Raw genomic sequence first — 21234 nt, forward strand, 5'->3', positions numbered from 1 at the left:
ACATGAAAATACTATCGTAAAATTGAAGCGTATTGAAATCGACCAGGTTGTTTACATTCGCAGCATATAGGTCGTGGGTCAAAGTTGAATCAAATGATGAATAAATTTCCCGCTTTGTTGTGATTGGCTTATTTAATGGTATTGCATCATGGGAAAATAGTTGTTTACATACGAGGAATGACGATTATACTTTTCACGTCCTCGCGTTACTTTCCAGCCCCCTCCCCATTTTATCGTATTTGTGAATGATATAATTACTATATTAAGTGACAGAAAAAACAGTATGACAAATAGGGGGCCTATAGACACGTTGTGTCGTACGCAATGAATCCGCGCGTTTTCTCCATTCTCAAATATACTTCCGGGTTATGGCTTCACATGGCTTCGGCGGACTCGGTATAAATGGCTCATTCACAATGCAATTAACTTGGAAATTAAAAGAGTCTCCTATCACATCAACAATATAACACTTATATATTGTTTGAAGCGCCGTCTAAATGTTGGCTGTTCGCCGACGAAAATACATCGACGTCGAAAAGAAAAACGAAGTCTTGCACAACGAAGCCAAACACGATTTTAACATTCCTACGATCTTTCCGTCACGTTTTCAAACATCAGTTCAAGAAATAGAAATACAAGGTATAAACACACGCTTGTAGTTACTACTTCACAGTTAAACAGTTTGCAGAGTATTTCGTAGCGTCTAAGACATGGCCGATTTTTTTAAACTTCCATTGTGTAGTTTAATTGTTTTCGTTTTACATTTTAATAAATATGTCACTAATATGTCGTTGAAATCTTTCAATTATGTCTTTCTAGCTGTTGGGACTGAAAGTTAAATGCAACAATGACTGAAACAGAAATGTGTTTTATGAATTTTCTGTTTTATATAAGACAGATACATGGCTTTTGAAATTTACATGTCTCTGAATTAGACCAGGTAAATTCACAGAATTCAAGTTTATTTATTCATTCGTTTAGCTTGTTATATAATTTTTATTTTGCAAATGGCATTCAAAAAAGACATTTTGATGGTTAATTTTATATAAAAAATATCATTAAAAGTATGTCAAATCTGAAAAAAAGTTGAAAAGAAGATATTTGAAGTGGGCAATTTTGCAGTATTTAGAACAAGTTCAAGTCCAAATGGGGCACAATTGGGGTACGTTAAAAATAATCAAAGTCTAAAAGTGGAACATGTGAAAAATCAGAGTCCAAATGGGGCACATTTGAGGCACATTGATAAAAATAGAGTTCAAATGGGGCACATTTGAGGCATGTGGAAGAGACCTAAGTCCAAATGGGGCCCTTTTTAGGCACATTTTTAAAATTAGAGTCCAAATGGGGCACATTTGAGGCACATTGACAAAATTAGAGTCCAAACGGGGTACATTTGAGGTATACTTTAAAAATACCCCAGAAGTAGAGGTACATTTTAGGCATGCCTAAAATGTACCTCGGGCCAAAGGTACATTTTAGGCATGAAAAAGGCATGAAAAAGGCATGCCTCAATGTACCTTTTTTTAGCCTGGGTTCACTTATTATGTTCCTGTATACATGTATATACAAATGTGAATTTTCAGTTAAGTGCTTCATGTTTTTTTTTAAATATGTCCAAGTATTCCAGAAATACTCAAGATGACTAGTCGTGGCTCAGTACCCTGGTGTTCTTTTCTTTACAATTTACAAAATAATGTGGGGGCCCCCTTATTAGGGCACACATCTTTTTATGAGATCACCTATGGTATATACATTTTGTTTACATACAAAATGCTAAGCTTAAAACAATGATGTTCTGGATAAACAAATGCAAAAATTAAGAATGGATACTAAATTTATAATTATTCTGGATTCTGGATTCTTGATTCTGGATATGGGGTTTGGGGAAGATGGAGCCCTGGACATTGAGATTTGTCTGTACACCATTTAGGTGTTTTATACCTACATGACTGGAGTGCTCCTTGCAGAGTTGTTCCAGCTGTGTATAGAATGGTTGGTCACTCATTTTGGTAAACTGACCAATCACAGTGCAGGCTACCATCGGTACAAGGCCAACCAATGAACGAAGCTGTATTGCTGACCTATGACCCTTCTTAGATAATACATCATAGTAGAAGTTATCTTCAGTGTGCCATAGACCTGTTAAAGATGTTCAGTCAAAATGTAACTACACTGATACATAGCAGAATGTAGTATCTGTCAATCAACACCAGGTCACCATAGTAGAGACATTTCTTACATTAAGAACTAGAACTCTCATTTCGTTTTTAAAGTAAATATAGCTGGATATTAAATTATAGTTTTGTGGAGCATCAATATCTGTATATACATGTATATATACCTATTTAAGTATCAAGATCACATGTCGTTTTTAGAGTAACTCTGGATATTAAATCATAGTTTTTTGGAGCATCAATATCTCTCTCTATATACATACATATCAAATAATCAAGATCACAAATTTTGTACTTGCTCACAGCTACCAACCCTTTCTCAATAGGAGGAAGACTCCCTCATTTTGACCAAAATTTACCAATCACCCTCGAAACTCCCTCATTCAAGTTCAAACTCACAAAAACTTAAAATCTACATCCTGTGGTCAAATGATCTCCTAGTAATTTTAGTTTCAGTCACCTTTCTCATTGGAGGTTTCAGAGGTTGACACCTATGCTTGCTTGAAGGTACTTTCTGTTTGAAACCCAGCAGCAATCTTATGACACCTACCTCCACATCCTATCTCTAAGTTTAAGGCGTGAAACACCTTAACAAAATCCAGCAGATGTGTTATGGCTGAGTCTGTGTATCCCAGTTCCAAGGCCATCTCCATCATAGTGAGAGCGTAGAATGCCATCCAACCTGTAGCATCTGCCTGAAAATGACACAGGGGCATGTTTGTGGGAGTAAATACAAGCAGTCCTGGAACTAGATGTAAGCCCTTCATGAAGTTCATCAAACCATCTGTTATAAAACAATGGTCACCCAGTAATCTCAAAACTGAAAACATAATCTAATTTTTCTCTCACTTCACAAAAATATTGAAATTTTGACTTCGACCTTGAGGAGAAGAACTATAAGAATATATGTAAAGCAAACACACCTGTATTGCTCAACAAAATGGCTTTAATGTAAGTCTTTTATCCCCTATTCACAGAAGGGACATTCTATTAGCTACAGACAACAACAACCTACCTGTTCGATTTCTGTGTCTGCGGGTGTTGCTGCCGATCTATTTATAGCACTAATGTTGTCAAGGCCCAGGAATCCCCCGTAGAATATGTACTGATTCCATACGCGTTTCTCTTTCAACATCCTGTGGCAAAACAAACACAATGAATGTCCGAACGGGGTCTGATTTATAAGATCATGGAATACAAGAGGCCCAGAGGGCCTGAATCGCTCACCTGGATATCTAAGCAATCATGGCAAAATATTCTCCAAATGAGATCCAAGGTAATATGCCAGACCCCAATGCCAATTCTTGTAGTATGTCTGTATTCGATTTTTCATGCCCAGCAATTTAATGTATGGTTATGGGGTGGGGATCTCAACTGTTTCCAAGCTGTGACTCAGAAACTAGATCCCTAGGCATGTGGCCAGACCCCAGGATCAATTCTAATATCATGACTGCATTCATCTCTTTTTGTCCAGCATTTGTATTTATAGTCTTGGGGTGGGGATCTCAACCATTTTAAAGTAATGACCCAGGGGTTAAGTTTGCAAGGGTGGGTCAGACCCCAAGGCCATCCTGGAAGCATATGTGCATTCATCTCTTTATACTCAGCAATTGTATATATGCATGGTTATAGGGTGGGGATCTCAACTGTTTCCAAGCTGTGACTAAGAAACTAGGTCCCTAGGGGTTCGGTCAGACCCCAGGGTCTATTCTAATACCATGACTACTTTTGTCTCTTTATGCCAAGCATTTGTATATATAGTTCTCGGGTGGGGATCTCAACCGTTTCAAAGTTATGACCCAGGGACTATGTCTCAAAGGGTGGGGCCAGACCCTAGGCCATCCTGGAATCAAATGTGCATGCTTCTCTTAATTTATACTCTACAGTTGTATATATGGTTATAAAGTAATAAACTTTTTTTGGCCCCACCCCTTAGCACGGGGGGNGTACAATTTTGAATCCCTGCCACCCATGAATGCCTCTGACCAAATATGATCACTAACCATGGCATAATTCTACAGAAGAAGTCGTTAACAGCAATATAGCCAAATTGCCCCCTTTTGGACCCTCCCCTCAGCCATCTGGGGGACCACCCCAACCATTTGTACAATTTTGAATCTCCACTACCGAGGGATGCTTCCAGTCAAATATGGTTGATATCTATCTCTTAGATCCAGAGAAGAAGTCGCTAAAATCAATATAGCACAATTGTCCACTTTTGGCCCCGCCCCTCAGGTCCCTATGAGGCCAGACCCACGGTTTATATAATTGGTTCCCCTTCACCCAAGGATGCTTCAGACCAAATATGGAACAAATCCTTTCGTTCCTACAGAAGAAGAAGGATTTTAAAGAATTTGCTATATTTCCACTATTGGGCCCCGCCCCTCAGCCCCAAGCGGGGCCAGACCCACCATTTATACAAAATTTGTTCCCCTTCCCCTAAGGATACTTCTGACCAAATTTGGTCAAAATCTGCTCAGGTCGTTTATGTCTCGTAGCGATTTTTAGGAAAAGTTGACAGACGCCGCGCCATGGCATTAGCTCACTTGCCCTTCGGGCAGGTGAGCTGATAACCATACACAAAAGTATTTTATTTTGTTTAACGAAAGTGTTGGGTAAGCCTGTGGTGGTTAAGTGAGCTAATAACCATTAATAACCAGTGTCATTACCCTAACTTACAACACAGAACCATGTAGGTCAACTAGAGGGTCTGAACCAGTGCCATTACCCTAACTTACAACACAGAATCATGTAGGTCAACTAGAGTGTCTGAACCAGTGCCATTAACCTAACTTACAACACAGAACCATGTAGGGCAACTAGAGTGTCTGAACCAGTGCCATTAACCTAACTTACAACACAGAACCATGTAGGACAACTAGAGTATCTGAACCAGTGCCATTTCCCTAACTTACAACACAGAACCATGTACGTCAACTAGAGTATCTGAACCAGTGCCATTTCCCTAACTTACAACACAGAACCATGTAGGGCAACTAGAGTGTCTGAACCAGTGCCATTACCCTAACCTACAACACAGAACCATGTAGGTCAACTAGAGTATCTGAACCAGTGCCATTTCCCTAACTTACAACACAGAACCATGTAGGGCAACTAGAGTGTCTGAACCAGTGCCATTAACCTAACTTACAACACAGAACCATGTAGGACAACTAGAGTATCTGAACCAGTGCCATTACCCTAACCTACAACACAGAACCATGTAGGTCAACTAGAGGGTCTGAACCAGTGCCATTACCCTAACTTCCAACACAGAACCATGTAGGTCAACTAGAGTGTCTGAACCAGTGCCATTACCGTAACTTACAACACAGAACCATATAGACCAACTAGAGTATCTGAACCAGTGCCATTACCCTAACTTACAACACAGAACCATGTAGGGCAACTAGAGTGTCTGAACCAGTGCCATTACACTAACATACAACACAGAACCAAATAGACCAACTAGAGAATCTGAACCAGTGCCATTACCCTAACTTCCAACACAGAACCATGTAGGTCAACTAGAGGGTCTGAACCAGTGCCATTACCCTAACTTCCAACACAGAACCATGTAGGTCAACTAGAGGGTCTGAACCAGTGCCATTACCCTAACTTACAACACAGAATCATGTAGGTCAACTAGAGCCTCTGAACCAGTGCCATTACCCTAAGTAACTTACAACACAGAACCATGTTGGTCAACTAGAGTGACTGAACCAGTGCCATTACCCTAACTTACAACACAGAACCATGTAGGTCAACTAGAGTGAAAAAAGGAATGTTAAACAACATTGACCTTGTTTGGGGGAGACATATTGTTAATATGAGGTACCTTTGGTGAACATGACATGCCAAAGATACCAATATCAAGCAATTGGAATTTGTGTAATAAATCATGAAGTCGAGATTTGTGCTTGATTTTGTTTCTAGCAGAACACATGTTTATTTGAAAAGACACTTTACTAAAACCTGTTTATTTGACTAGATAGATGTATTTTACATATTGATTGATTTACTCACAAACATACATATCAACATCATACCTAAAGGTATCAGTGAAATGTTTCGCCCCAATATGTGTTGAGTCCCAGAAAGGCCTGCAATAACAAAGCCCTATCTACTGTTGGTTGTGCTTGTGGAATCCCAAGAAGGGTTCGGATAACGATTCCTTATCATACCTACCATTGGTAGTTCAGACTGAGTCTCTGGAAGGCTTTGGTTAAGAATTCCTTGTCTGTCGATCCATCATGTCTATACACGTTTAGTACTGACCAAGCGTGGATAGGGGGATTCATTTCTCCAAACTCATACTCACATCCTGGCATCTGAAACAAGAACAAATCAGTGTATTTCAAAATAGAGGGTCTTGTAGATGTGTCATAGGCTGGTCCCACACCGCTAGTACATTCCATTTAGTGGAATGTTCCGGTTGTGCTAACTTAGAACTGGTCTGTTAAAAGGAACCAACCTACTAGTCCAAGGTTGAACTGTCAGGAAGCGGATGTCCCATTCCTTTTAGTGGATTGGCTGGTTCGCATCGTCACAACTGGAAAGTTCTACTAAATGGAACATGCAAAGGGATATGCAAATACATCAAGAATTGATCCCTAACAGGCACCTGTACATACAGGTACATCATAGTTTGATCACACACAGGGACTTGAGTATGAAACTGTGTATAAGTTTACCCTTGACACTGTCACTCAACACCCCTTATAAGGTTATCTGTCACTCAACATCCCTTATAAGGTCATCTGTCACTCAACACCCCTTATAAGGTCATCTGTCACTCAACACCCCTTATAAGGTCATCTGTCACTCAACATCCCTTATAACTTTACCTGTCCTGATGGATGGAGGAAGCGGTCGGACAGTAGTAATAATAGCTGGTCCTTGGCAAAGTCAGAGTCAAGTCTCATAAATGGAATCATCTGGAAGGCTGTATCCCATGGAGCAAACTGCACAACAATGGAAAAAGCATGTACAAAATACTGGTCAAATTCTGTGTCAGGTTTGTACAGTGCTGTAAAAGAGCAGAGCCTACTGGTTATGCCTAACTTAAAACTGTACATGTTTTACGTTACCAGGTAACTAATTTTGGATATTTGCAAATTGTGATTTTTAGGGTACTGGTATATACAGTTTATGGTTTTACCAGAAAAACAAGGCGAAGTATATTATAAGCAATCTATAGTTCCACACCTTGTCACAAAGGTCCATAACTCTGTACATACTGAAGGAGGAGATCACCATATGTGACACTCCATCATCCTAAAAGATATTTTTATACAAAATTCGGCAAATAACGGTGACAGAGTATTCAAGATAATTGGCCCAAACAAAGTGATGCATCATGAACAAAGGGCAATCACTCTGTATATACATGAAGTGAGGCACAAGACCAATTATTAGTAAGTGACAATCGTATGAGGTACTGATCTATAATTTTTGTAGACGACTAATCTGTGTGTTGTTGGTGATTCCTTTATTAACCTAATTTCAATGTGTGGTATCTAGGACTACTGATAGTACTGATATTAGCTGTCATGAAGAAGAAATAGCCTACTGTCGTTGCATGTAACTAAAAACGGCGAGGGATACTGATAGTCTTCTGTTATTCAAATTCCATGCCAATGTTTTACACAAAAAATTACCCTTACCCAAGGAAACTCCCATTTATCTGGCACAGACATGATATCATGTGCATTGAAGTGTGTCCACTGATTATTCCTGATTGTTGAAGTGTTTCTTTTTTTCTTCAATGCTCCACAGCAGCCGGCATTTTGCCTGTCTTTCCTACGAACGTTGTCTAGCCACTCCGCCACATTATAACCGTAGTACTGTTTGTGCCAGAGAAGTCCGGCACATGCCTGTCGGGCCACAACTGACCACTCTCTATCCCAGGTAGCAGGAAATATCTATCAGAGTACATATAAAACATAGAAATTGCCTGAACATTGCTCAATGTTAACTAGGGCTTCTTGTCTGGTATTTAGCAGGTTATCTACTGTTCTCTCCAATAGGTCTTTGTTGTCATGGTTTTACTTAGATATGTAAGAATGAAACATTTATAATTTTAAGCAAAATTCTGAGACAAATATTTGCTAAGCGCATAATTTAAAGTGTGGTGACTACATCAGTAAAAGAGAAATCATCTGGACAAAATTCACCCTAAAGACAGATAAATGGACAGAAACCCTGATTCCAGTATACCCTCCCCTCTAATTTCTGTCTTCAGTGTGGGGAGTAGAATATATCTACTGATTTAAGAATATTCTGTACATAGAACCACATACCGACTGATAGAATTCATTCGCTGTCAGTGATCTCTGCAGAATGACATCCTGAACACCTTTTGAAACATCCCACAGATTGCTGGTGTTATAATTTTCCTTTGGATACAGCCCCCAACACACCTTCTTGTGTCCACCAGGGGGCACTGTGAGCTGATAGACAGCTGCACACTTAGATGTTGGTCCCTCTCTCCTTACAGCATCCTTTGTACCTGTCCAAGGTAATTAGAAGTTTTAATCTTACAGTGTATTTTGTACCTGTACAACATAAATAGGACTTTCAATTTTATGGAATCTTTGAAAATCCAATAGTTCCTTTCACTTCTCTGGACCCCAGGAATATGTCATGACAAAATTGAAGGCACGGGGCTAGCTATTGGTTGAGTTCATGTATAAAAATACTGACCAATTGCTAGACTGATACCTATCCTTTGAAGATTACAGGGAAATGACACCCAACTTTTAATGTCAGTCAATTTTTCCTTTATATACACTTTATTTATTTTACAACAATCATGAAACAAGTTATTTCAACTTATATTTATCACTTTTGTTGGCCCGGATGTAAGCGCACAGGAGGAAACCAGAGTACCTGGAGAAAACCCACGTGGTTGCGCAGGTGACCCCATACCTCCAATTGGGGAATTGAACACCAGCTACCATGATGAAAGGCAAGTGCGCCAACCATTGTGCCACCAGACCACCCAATGTTACCTCTACGCTACTGCGGGATTCTTTTGATTTATCTCAAAGGATCTAACTAGTCCATTTGTATAATCTTTAAGGTGGGACATACAGAGCCTTCAATTCTAACATGAAAAGTCCAATGGTGTTACAAACAAGATATGTGCTTCGATAGCAGAGCACTTTGATTTCAAAGATAATCTCCTGATATCCTTTGCTCCTGTCAAACCTAAAACAGGATTTGTAATCTGTAGAACCTTCCATACGTGTAACACAGTAGGTGTAGTAGTGCTCACCATTGACAACGTATTGATGAAAGGCATCTTTGTAGTATGTTCCTTCTTTAGAGGTTAACTTGTCTTCGTTTTCTGTGAACACTATCTCCGGGGGGCGTTCTGCATCATCAACACCTAGCCTTACCTCAAACGTTCCTGTGTGGTCGAAATATGTAAAATTATTATCTAAACTTTAAAAATAAATCGATTTTAACTTTCAGGTTAAAGAATGGTTTTGGTTAAGATCATATGGAATCATTTCACCGTTATTTAATGTGAAGCAGCATCAAATCAAATACTGGTATATATATGTTCAATTCTTTGCAGATACATGTTATGGGGATGGGGATCTAAACTGTTTCCAAGTTATGACCCACAGACTAAGTCACCATATGTGGGGCTAGACCCTGGGGCAATACTGGAACTACATGTGTAATAGTCTCTTTATACTCAGCAATTGTTTAGGTGGTCATTATGCTTGGCGATCTTAATCATTTGCAAGTTACAAACTCTTCAGCCCAGAGATCAGCCCTTCCATTTGTACAATTTTAGATCACCACCATCTGGGAATGCTTCCAACCAAATAAGGTTGATATCATAACTTTGCTTCAATGAAAAATTTGATTAAAACGTCAAAGGCAAGTTACCCATATTTTTGCCCTGCCCCTAAGCCCTCCGAAGGTTCAGCCACTCCTTTGTATCCCCATTCTAGGGATGCTTCCAACTATATAGGGTTGATATTCTCACCTTACAGTAGTTCCGAAGAAGAAGTTGAGTAAAGCAATATGGCAAAATTATCCCTTAATTTTTGGCTCCACCCCTCAGCCTCCTGGGGGTGTCCGCCCCTCCATTTGTACAATTTTGAATCCCCACCACGTTGTAATGCTTTCAGTCAATTGTTGACAGATGGATGAAGGACACCACAATCCTCTAGACCAGGTGAGCTAAAAATAATACCCTGTCCAATAACAGGAAACAGAGTTCCATAGAGGTAGCATCATAATGAGCTACATAGTTATAATGATTGAAGAAACCAGGAAAAATGGAACCTACCCAGTGAGTAAACAGCCTCAAGTACAAACGGTGAAGTCTGTGACAGCGTAGGACGAAGGGCATCATTCGGAGATCGACCACACCAAGTGTTTCTGAAAAAAATTGTAAACGTTTATTTGCATGATCATCTTCAAATCTGACATATAATAAATACAGCATTTATTATCCCCTTGCAATGAAAGTTTGAGGGGATATAGGATACCACTCTTTAATGCCATCACTCTACCAACATGATTTCTCAACAGAAATGCATGAAACTTTATACAAGTGTTTGGTATGGAAACGCCTTGAACAAATTTGCGTTTCGGGTTCGTGTGTTAAAGGTCAAGGTCACATTTACTATTTTAAGATCAACTTTGTCATCGCTCTATCGAGTTAATTCCTCAACGGAATGAAAATCTATTATCCATTGAAGAATGCAGTCGCTAGAGCAGATACTGAATTTTCTATTCACTTTCTCATACATATGTCACACAATGTGTGAATGCGAGGGAATTTGTATCACTTGTGATGCCTTGTACATTCTTTAAATAAATATCATTGTGAAAATGGGAGTGGATTTAGCGTTTTTCCATTACCTGTACCAGAACTGAGGTATGATGGAGATGGATGCGGAGTCGTCAGATCTGTTGTGGAGAGTGTAACAACAGACCAGGCTGCCAGTAGTGTCCTTACCATACTCTGTGTAGATGTCCCAGTAACAGTTCTTGTCAAACACACCTACAGGGGAATGTAAACAAGTCCTTTAAACATATGAAGAAACATTTCTTGTAACAAATGGTAACTAAGGATTATCTTGTGAACAAAAACATATGTGTCCCTTTATCAGCCAATAAGCATTTTTTGCTTCCCACTTGCTTGACCCTAGATCAAGGTGAAGGTCACAGTGACCAGTATAAAGCGCACTGCACACTGTCTGCTGGTAATACAGTTATCCTTCAAGTTTCATCAAAACATCTTCAATGGTTAAAGATTTACAGCCCAGCAAGTTTTTACGGAAATGTTTTCACTTATTCATCATTTGACCTTGAAGTTTCATCCTTTGACCTTGAGGTGAAGGTCAACATGGCCTTATCAGGATGCACTGCACACCTTCTTTGGGCCCGACTAGATTTTTCTGGAAATTTTGTACTTATCTGACCTTTGACCTTCAGGTCAAGGTAAAAAAGACCGACTTACAGTCCACTGTACACCTTTAGTTGGTGATGTATCTACAACTATAGTTTCGTCAAAATTTTCTGCTTCACTTATTCAGGATATCTCTGGCACTCACTAGGGTATGACAGACAGCGAGTGGCAAGAAACAAAACCAGGATGTCACGTATTTGCATGTTAAAACATAAAATCCCAATCAACATTGATTAAAAATTGTTATGAAGATTTACACCAATAGCTCATCATTATACCATAAGATCATATTAAAGGTGTATCTTTGACTCATTATGTGCAACTTTCCTGTGTTAGTCAATGAGAATTTTTGGAAGACATCTTCCGACATGTAACTATTAATCATATAATTGTATGAAAAAAAAAAAAAAAAAGGTGAAAGACTAACCCTCATTGTCAACAAGACTCGGTTTTCATAAATATATTGACCCTCAATAAATTTTGGTTTCTACCTGTGTCCATGATTTCAAACTCTGTGTCAGTTCTTTCCCTTGCTACATTCTGGTTGCGGAGGCTGACATAGGGAAACTCCTCCATGGGGTAGCGGTAGAGTGACCTCATGTAAGTGTGGTCTGGAGTGTTGTCAAGGTAATAGTAAAGCTCCTTTACATCCTCGCCATGGTTACCCTACACAATATAACTATCTCCAATATACAATAAATACATTACTCGCCATGGTTACCCTCCACAATATAACTATCTCCAATATACAATAAATACATTACTCGCCATGGTTACCCTCCACAATATAACTATCTCCAATATACAAAGAAAAAATACAATAAATACATTACTCGCCATGATTACCCTACACAATATAACTATCTCCAATATACAAAGAAAAAATACAATAAATACATTACTCGCCATGTTTACCCTACACAATATAACTATCTCCAATATACAAAGAAAAAATACAATAAATACATTACTCGCCATGGTTACCCTACACAATATAACTATCTCCAATATACAAAGAAAAAATACAATAAATACATTACTCGCCATGGTTACCCTACACAATATAACTATCTCCAATATACAAAGAAAAAATACAATAAATACATTACTCGCCATGGTTACCCTACACAATATAACTATCTCCAATATACAAAGAAAAAATACAATAAATACATTACTCGCCATGGTTACCCTACACAATATAACTATCTCCAATATACAAAGAAAAAATACAATAAATACATTACTCGCCATGGTTACCCTACACAATATAACTATCTCCAATATACAAAGAAAAAATACAATAAATACATTACTCGCCATGGTTACCCTACACAATATAACTATCTCCAATATACAAAGAAAAAATACAATAAATACATTACTCGCCATGGTTACCCTACACAATATAACTATCTCCAATATACAAAGAAAAAATACAATAAATACATTACTCGCCATGGTTACCCTACACAATATAACTATCTCCAATATACAAAGAAAAAATACAATAAATACATTACTCGCCATGGTTACCCTACACAATATAACTATCTCCAATATACAAAGAAAAAATACAATAAATACATTACTCGCCATGGTTACCCTACACAATATAACTATCTCCAATATACAAAGAAAAAATACAATAAATACATTACTCGCCATGGTTACCCTACACAATATAACTATCTCCAATATACAAAGAAAAAATACAATAAATACATTACTCGCCATGGTTACCCTACACAATATAACTATCTCCAATATACAAAGAAAAAATACAATAAATACATTACTCGCCATGGTTACCCTACACAATATAACTATCTCCAATATACAAAGAAAAAATACAATAAATACATTACTCGCCATGGTTACCCTACACAATATAACTATCTCCAATATACAAAGAAAAAATACAATAAATACATTACTCGCCATGGTTACCCTACACAATATAACTATCTCCAATATACAAAGAAAAAATACAATAAATACATTACTCGCCATGGTTACCCTACACAATATAACTATCTCCAATATACAAAGAAAAAATACAATAAATACATTACTCGCCATGGTTACCCTACACAATATAACTATCTCCAATATACAAAGAAAAAATACAATAAATACATTACTCGCCATGGTTACCCTACACAATATAACTATCTCCAATATACAAAGAAAAAATACAATAAATACATTACTCGCCATGGTTACCCTACACAATATAACTATCTCCAATATACAAAGAAAAAATACAATAAATACATTACTCGCCATGGTTACCCTACACAATATAACTATCTCCAATATACAAAGAAAAAATACAATAAATACATTACTCGCCATGGTTACCCTACACAATATAACTATCTCCAATATACAAAGAAAAAATACAATAAATACATTACTCGCCATGGTTACCCTACACAATATAACTATCTCCAATATACAAAGAAAAAATACAATAAATACATTACTCGCCATGGTTACCCTACACAATATAACTATCTCCAATATACAAAGAAAAAATACAATAAATACATTACTCGCCATGGTTACCCTACACAATATAACTATCTCCAATATACAAAGAAAAAATACAATAAATACATTACTCGCCATGGTTACCCTACACAATATAACTATCTCCAATATACAAAGAAAAAATACAATAAATACATTAAATACCATAACAATAAAAACCCAACACAACATAACTATCTTATATTCAAAAACCAATCAAATAAATTCACAAAAACACAAAAGATATGCTCTGAAAACCATTATTTTAGAACTTGAAGTAATGGTCAAATGTCAAATTTAGGTCACATTGACCTGGTTTTAGAATCCAACACACCGCTTTCCCGTGATGTACGTTTGTACAAAGCTTAATATCCATTCATAAAACAGCAGCTGAGATGTGCTCCAGAAATCCTTATTTTAGCATTTTAGGTCAAGGACAAATATCATGAAAGTGTAACAGTGAAATGTGGAAACATCAAAACAATACTTGGTGATTGTTCATCGAAAGTCAAGTTTATGAAGAATAATATGCATACACTTTTTTTTTTATAAAATAAGTGGCAGACGGAACAAATTTTTATTTGCAACAGAAAATAAAATTTCACCATCATTATCCAAGACATAGGCTTAATGCACTTCAAATATAAATCTATATTATAAATATAGAAACCAGCATTACAATAGGACTGTGTGTTGTTTTGCAATCAAAGTATTTTAATTGTAAAATCAATGAAAATAAAGAAGGATGCTTAGTCATGTAGCTCATATAATTAATTGTATGCACTCATCCTTTTGACTCTGGATAGAATAATTATATTTTATCAAAATGATTTCATGAAAATTATATAACTGAATTTTGGTATCCATGACAACAATAACTTGACCATTGACAAAAATCTATTAGAGAATTAAACATTATAAGAGTATTATCTAATTTTTGTACAGTCTCCTTGACTCAGTCGTCTTTGATTTCAGATGACATGGTTGGGTGTGGATCAACAGGGTTACTGAGACACTTTAAATATACAACGGGCAACCAGTCCCGTAAATCTCTGACTGGATAGTAAAGAAACCAGGTATGTTGGGTTAACAAGGCATAATTACATTCTGAACAAACCTCTGGGCCTGCAAGACCAAAAAGCCTCTCTTTCAGAAATGCATCTTTGCCATTCCAGAGTGCAAGACAGGAACAAAGACGCCCCTCGTAGTCAGAAACACCCATCAGACCATCCTCCCCACATCTGTAAACTGTCTCACGTGCTGTGTCATGACCTACCGCATTCCAACTGTCAGAAAATAGGACAATACCCTCATAATGGTTTCATCAATACACAACACAATCAAACTTTGATTTAATAAAATATTATGAAATGAAAAAAAACCTGAAATACAATCAAACTATTAGTAGAAAGATGGCTTTACAATGAAATATTCTGGTAATGCCAAAAACCATCAGGTATTAATCAATGTATTAGTTAAGCAATTCATAATGATGCCATTAGATGTTATCAAAAAGGCCCAATGGGCCAGTATCTAATAACTTGTTATTAATCTCACATTGTGACTTTCAAAGAGTTTCAAGGTCAAATTTATTTAATAAGGCTAAATATTCTTACACTTCCCATTATGGCTATTTGTTGGAGGATTTTAACTTATTTAACTATGATGAGATTTACAGTTGGTCTATAGGTTGATCATTCAGATCGCACACTTCATTACACTCTACACCTTTAAGTCATTGATAGGTTTTCATGTGTTTGATTGCTTTGAACAACACTGATGCTATTGGCTAAATTTCAACACCTTAGGTCTCTTAATTGTTCACAGGATTCTGCCTAAATATTTAAACAAATTTGACTCCTGTGACATTGAAAGTTGGTCAAGGTCATTCATTTGAATTAAATTGATAGTCCTTCATTCCAGCATCCTGTTGCATAATCAACATATGCCTCTGGGTTATTCAGAGAGTTATTTATTAGTTTTGACAAATTAAACACAAATGACCTTGAAAGTGTGTCAAGGTCATTCATGAACATTCTTTTTAATCTATCATATGAGTATGCTGCTGGATAAATATAACATCATAGGCCTCTTAGTTGTTTCAAATAAATTATTTAAATGATATATAAACGAATTTGACCCTGTGATTTTGAAAGTGGGTCATAGTCATTCATATTTAAACAAACTTTATAACCCATCAACCAGGATGCTGCACACCAGATATCACACAAAAGGCCTCTTGAATGTTCAAAAGAATAAAGTTATTAGATTTTTTAACCAATAGGACCTTGATGAGCTTGATATTGGTCCATGGTCATTCATTCCAACCAAAAATAAAAGCCCTTCATCCTAGTATGCCACTAAGTAATTATCATTCTAGTAAGGCAGCTTGGTTATACAGAAGAAGTTGCTGTTGAAATCTTTTTAAATAATTTTAACCTTGTGACCTAGGAAGTAGGTCAAGCTTATTCCTTTGAACAAATTAATTGCCCAAGACTGCAGCATTCTATATGTCCTGGCAAAATATTTTCACATTCTGGACAGACTTTCACCTCTGTATCCTCCATGATTTACCAACTGTTACCGCATTCACCTCTGTATCCTCCCTGACTTACCAACTGTTACCATTCACCTCTGTATCCTCACTGACTTACCAACTGTTACCATTCACCTCTGTATCCTCCCTGACTTACCAACTGTTACTGTTCACCTCTGTATCCTCCCTGACTTACCAACTGTTACCAATCACCTCTGTATCCTCCCTGACTTACCAACTGTTACCATTCACCTCTGTATCCTCCCTGACTTACCAACTGTTACCATTCACCTCTGTATCCTCCCTGACTTACCAACTGTTACCATTCACCTCGGTATCCTCCCTGACTTACCAACTGTTACCATTCACCTCTGTATCCTGCCTGACTTACCAACTGTTACCACTCACCTCTGTATCCTCCCTGACTTACCAACTGTTACCCTTCACCTCTGTATCCTCCCTGACTTACCAACTGTTACCGTTCCCCTCTGTATCCTGCCTGACTTACCAACTGTTACCATTCACCTCGGTATCCTCCCTGACTTACCAACTGTTACAGTTCACCTCTGTATCCTCCCTGACTTCCCAACTCTTACCCTTCACCTCTGTACCCTCCCTGACTTACCAACTGTTACCACTCGCCTCTGTATCCTCCCTGACTTACCAAATGTTACCGTTCACCTCTGTATCCTCCCTGACGTACCAACGGTTACCGTTCACCTCTGTATCCTCCCTGACGTACCAACGGTTACCGTTCACCTCTGTATCCTCCCTGACTTACCAACTGTTACCGTTCACCTCTGTATCCTCCCTGACAGTTCCCCATTGTCGGTCAGACAAGTATGGCCCCCAGAATTTGACATCATACTCAGCATCTGGCTGTTGTTCCTCATCACTTTTCAGTACTTTCCTGGCACGCTTGGTTTCGGGGGATTCACCATCATCCAAGCTCCTTTCATATTTCTTTTTAGAAGATGTCTGCCCCATGTTTTGGTTTGTCACAGCACTTGCTCGAATCCTGTAGTATTTGATTTACAAATGAAGCTTGCTTTTCCTTTTCAATTTTACAGCTACACATGTAAATAACATTATCAACTTTCCGAATCAAATTCTTACTTATCTGACTTTTGAAATATACAATCAATGAAAAAATGGTTAAGTACTGTATGAACTTTTGATGTGTACGTATACAGTTTCATGAATTATACTTATGCCATTTTTATCTTGTGTATCAATATACATACGTTTGTTTCATGTTGGTGTCTGTTTCCTTCCTGGGTTTCCTCTGAGACATTCTGGCGTGGAGGTCGGGGGAGTCTTATCCTGTTCGAGTAACTTATACACCAGCTTTAAGTTAGTCGGAGAGTCATTGTCACTTAGACGCTTAACAGCAATAACATTATCGTATGTTCAAGCATTCGTATGACAAGAACCTACTTTCATTTTCGAACATTACGTTACGTATTACTACCACGCACAGGTACAGCCTTCGTACATTATACTACGTACATTAACATCTCTATAGCTTTCGTGAGTGCACATTATCACTTCCATCGTATCAAAACATTTTTCATGAAGTTTGATTTTTTTTTTTCATGATGGATATATCAGAGACGCATTAGACTTGCGAGAGTCCGGTCCAGAATATATGTTGAGAAGATACAAGATACAAGATACAAGAATTTTTATTTAGAGTCGTGTTTGTAACAATGCAACTTTAGCTTAGAAGAGCTATTCTTACGATTATTTTAACAATCATAATTAATAGAAACAATAAAATATCACAAAAGGTAGCATGCATCACAGATGGTTGAATAAAAGGTAAAATAGCACGGTAATTAAAGGTCAGAAGATTTGGTAATCAGGGGCGTAGCTGGGATATAATTAAATAGTGTGTAGGCACTTGAACAATTAACGTTAGTGCAGGTAAATTCGTCACATTAGTAAGGGTTTCAGTTAACAATTTGTCCAAATACACATCATAATCATACCATAATAAAAAACAAAGAAATAGAATATTTCCCTATCAGATCATAATGCCGACCATAAAACCTTCTTCATATTAGCATGCATATTTGGAAACCCGCTGTTGTAATTTTGTCCGTCAGCAGTTGAAATCTATATGATACCATAATGAAGCCATTAAATTATTCTATTTGGATCAAGCTCTTGAATACCGACCGAATCAACTCCGCATTAAAGCCATTTTGATATCTGTGGAGTATAACATATAGATAGATAGAATTACAATATGGGGAATCATGGATGTTACCGCCAAGAAAGGGAAAATGCATGATCAGAAAATCAAAATCTTTCCGCTAATCGTACAGTGTAGTTGTAAGAGGTTCGTTTTGATCATGTTATGAGTAAAGATCGAGGAAAGCGGCTTACATTTAAGGCTTGGGAGGTTGCATAAGATCGACGCGTCGAAAAGTCAAAACTTTTGATAGAAGAAAAAATTTTGAGAAGAGTTTTTCAAGATTGACCAAAAGAACTTTTCAATTCTTCAAATCCACTTACCGGGTCAATGATTACAGAGTCACAATAAAACTGTATACCTAATTAAATGGTATAACGAATGGTAAAAGTAATAGTTTGCATAATTGCTTTGTTGAGTCCGCGATAAAACGTTATTTATAAGGATTCTTGCGAAATTTCCGAATCCAACACAAACGTGGCAGGTCCGTAGAAGTGTAATTAGTTGATGTTTCGTCTTTCGAAAAATTAGATACTATTTAGTTATCAAGCATGCTAAGTTGTCTAGTTCAGTCACTGGATTCAAGATAGACTAAAATATTCTTAATGACTTTTGACATGATAGGATGCTTGTCTAGGTAACTTTGTGTATTTATTTATTAATTTATTTTTTATTTATTTTTTTAACGGCCATTCGACGGCTGTGGTCATTTAGGACCATGGTGATTTATTTATTTATTTTATTTTTTAAACAAACATGTGAGTAGCGAAGATAAAAAAGTTCATTTTAATAGCATTCGCATTGTACCTGTAGATAATTAAAAAAAAGGGGGTTAAAATATTAAAGTGATAACGAACAGGTGATATGGACTATGTGATATATATAACGTCAAAAGGGTAAGGTGGGTTAAAAGATATCAGAGTCTATAGAATAGACCGATGTCTTTCAAATACTTAAATAATTTCTTCGAGTCCACGGAACTGAAAAGAGTTTTCATATCCGGGACTCGAAAGTAGTTATCACGAATGTGTTTAAAATCGGAACATTCTATTAAAAAAATTCCCACTGTAAATGAAGTGTCACATGCGTGGCATGAAGGTGGATCTTCTCGTTTCAAAAGGTACGAATGAGTAGGATATATGTGCCCAGTACGGAGCCGAGCGAAGACAACTTCTTCTCTACGATCTTTCCGACTTGGAATAGACATTTCGATTGTAGTTTAAACAGTGTGTTGCTGGTCTCGAGAGACCAACGTTGCTGCCATTCATTTTGAATGGCTGTACGAAAAACAGGTTTAAAATCTTGATATGGTAGTTTGATATTTGTTTCATGGAGATTTAATGCATTTTTTGCTTCTCTGTCAACAAATTCGTTGCCTTTAATTCCGACATGGCTAGGAATCCATAGGAGAGTTATTTTTTAGATTTTTTTAAGATACGAGATATTCGAAGAGCAAGGTTTTGTACGAGTGTGTTTTTAGGATCTCGTAACTGTAAACTCTGTAGCACAGATAGAGAGTCTGAACAAATGATTGCCTTTTATTGCGGTGTTCATCGATATTTTCGAGGGCCAAACCAATGAGGCATGCTGCGGCAGAAAAGATGGAGGCGCGTCTGGTAGTTGAACTGAAGTGCAAAAATTAGCAGTACAACAGGCTGCTGCCACTTTCTCACCCTCTTTGGAACCATCGGTGTAAAGTTGTTTATGAGAAGGGTAATTCGAAATGCATTCCCGAAAGGAAAATTTGTATTCTTCAGGCATAACACTTGAATTCCCTCGCTCATGTAATGTAAAGTTAAAATCAGGTGTTTGAATGGTCCACGGAGGAACATTCAGATATGTTAAATTCAGCTATGTCGGTCAACTTTATGTTGAGTTCTTGCAGGCAATTTGCAATTCGGATACCAAATGTTGACAGAGGTTTTTGGGTTTTGCGTAAATATCTTTTGGTATTTTAGATTGAATACTTGGTCGAAAGCAGGATTTTTAGGGTTTGATTTTAATTGAGCTGCAAACTGTAATGCAAGTTTTTTCCTTCTGTCATAAAGGGTGGTTCATTCGCTTCCACGTACAGGCTTTTTACAGGTGTTGTTCGAAAAGCTCCAAGGGCTAGACGTAGCCCTTGATTTTGGATTGGGTCTAACATCTGCAGGTACGAACTGCGCGCCGACCCGTAGAACAATAATCCAGTTTTGTTATTGTGAACCTCTATATACATATAGTTATAACACGTTTTAGATCATCTAAATACATAACTGGAACACGTTTGAGGTCCTCAATATACAAAATTAAAACCCGCTTGAGGTCTTCTGTATATGTTATTAGAACACGTTTGAGATCCTCTGTATATGTT

General features: G+C 37.4%; 1 protein-coding gene across 1 annotated transcript in view; it reads right to left on the reverse strand.

Moving 5' to 3' along the window:
* Window positions 1-18042, reverse strand: part of LOC110446055 (uncharacterized protein YMR196W-like) — a 24325-nt gene extending 6283 nt beyond the window's left edge. Inside the window, exons 1-14 of the mRNA XM_021491012.1 lie at window positions 17929-18042; window positions 17466-17702; window positions 15266-15434; window positions 12105-12279; window positions 11064-11205; window positions 10486-10577; window positions 9454-9588; window positions 8477-8685; window positions 7841-8098; window positions 7022-7138; window positions 6363-6505; window positions 3190-3310; window positions 2725-2869; window positions 1946-2139 (exon numbers count right to left, since the gene is read on the reverse strand). Of these exons, the coding sequence (XP_021346687.1) occupies window positions 1946-2139; window positions 2725-2869; window positions 3190-3310; window positions 6363-6505; window positions 7022-7138; window positions 7841-8098; window positions 8477-8685; window positions 9454-9588; window positions 10486-10577; window positions 11064-11205; window positions 12105-12279; window positions 15266-15434; window positions 17466-17702; window positions 17929-17978 (2187 nt within the window). The 5' untranslated portion in view covers window positions 17979-18042. The remainder of the gene's footprint in view (window positions 1-1945; window positions 2140-2724; window positions 2870-3189; window positions 3311-6362; window positions 6506-7021; window positions 7139-7840; window positions 8099-8476; window positions 8686-9453; window positions 9589-10485; window positions 10578-11063; window positions 11206-12104; window positions 12280-15265; window positions 15435-17465; window positions 17703-17928) is intronic.
* Between the last annotated feature and the right edge of the window lie 3192 nt (window positions 18043-21234).

This window comes from Mizuhopecten yessoensis, unplaced genomic scaffold (assembly GCF_002113885.1).
Source record: "Mizuhopecten yessoensis strain PY_sf001 unplaced genomic scaffold, ASM211388v2 scaffold2461, whole genome shotgun sequence".
Lineage (NCBI taxonomy): Eukaryota > Metazoa > Mollusca > Bivalvia > Pectinida > Pectinidae > Mizuhopecten > Mizuhopecten yessoensis.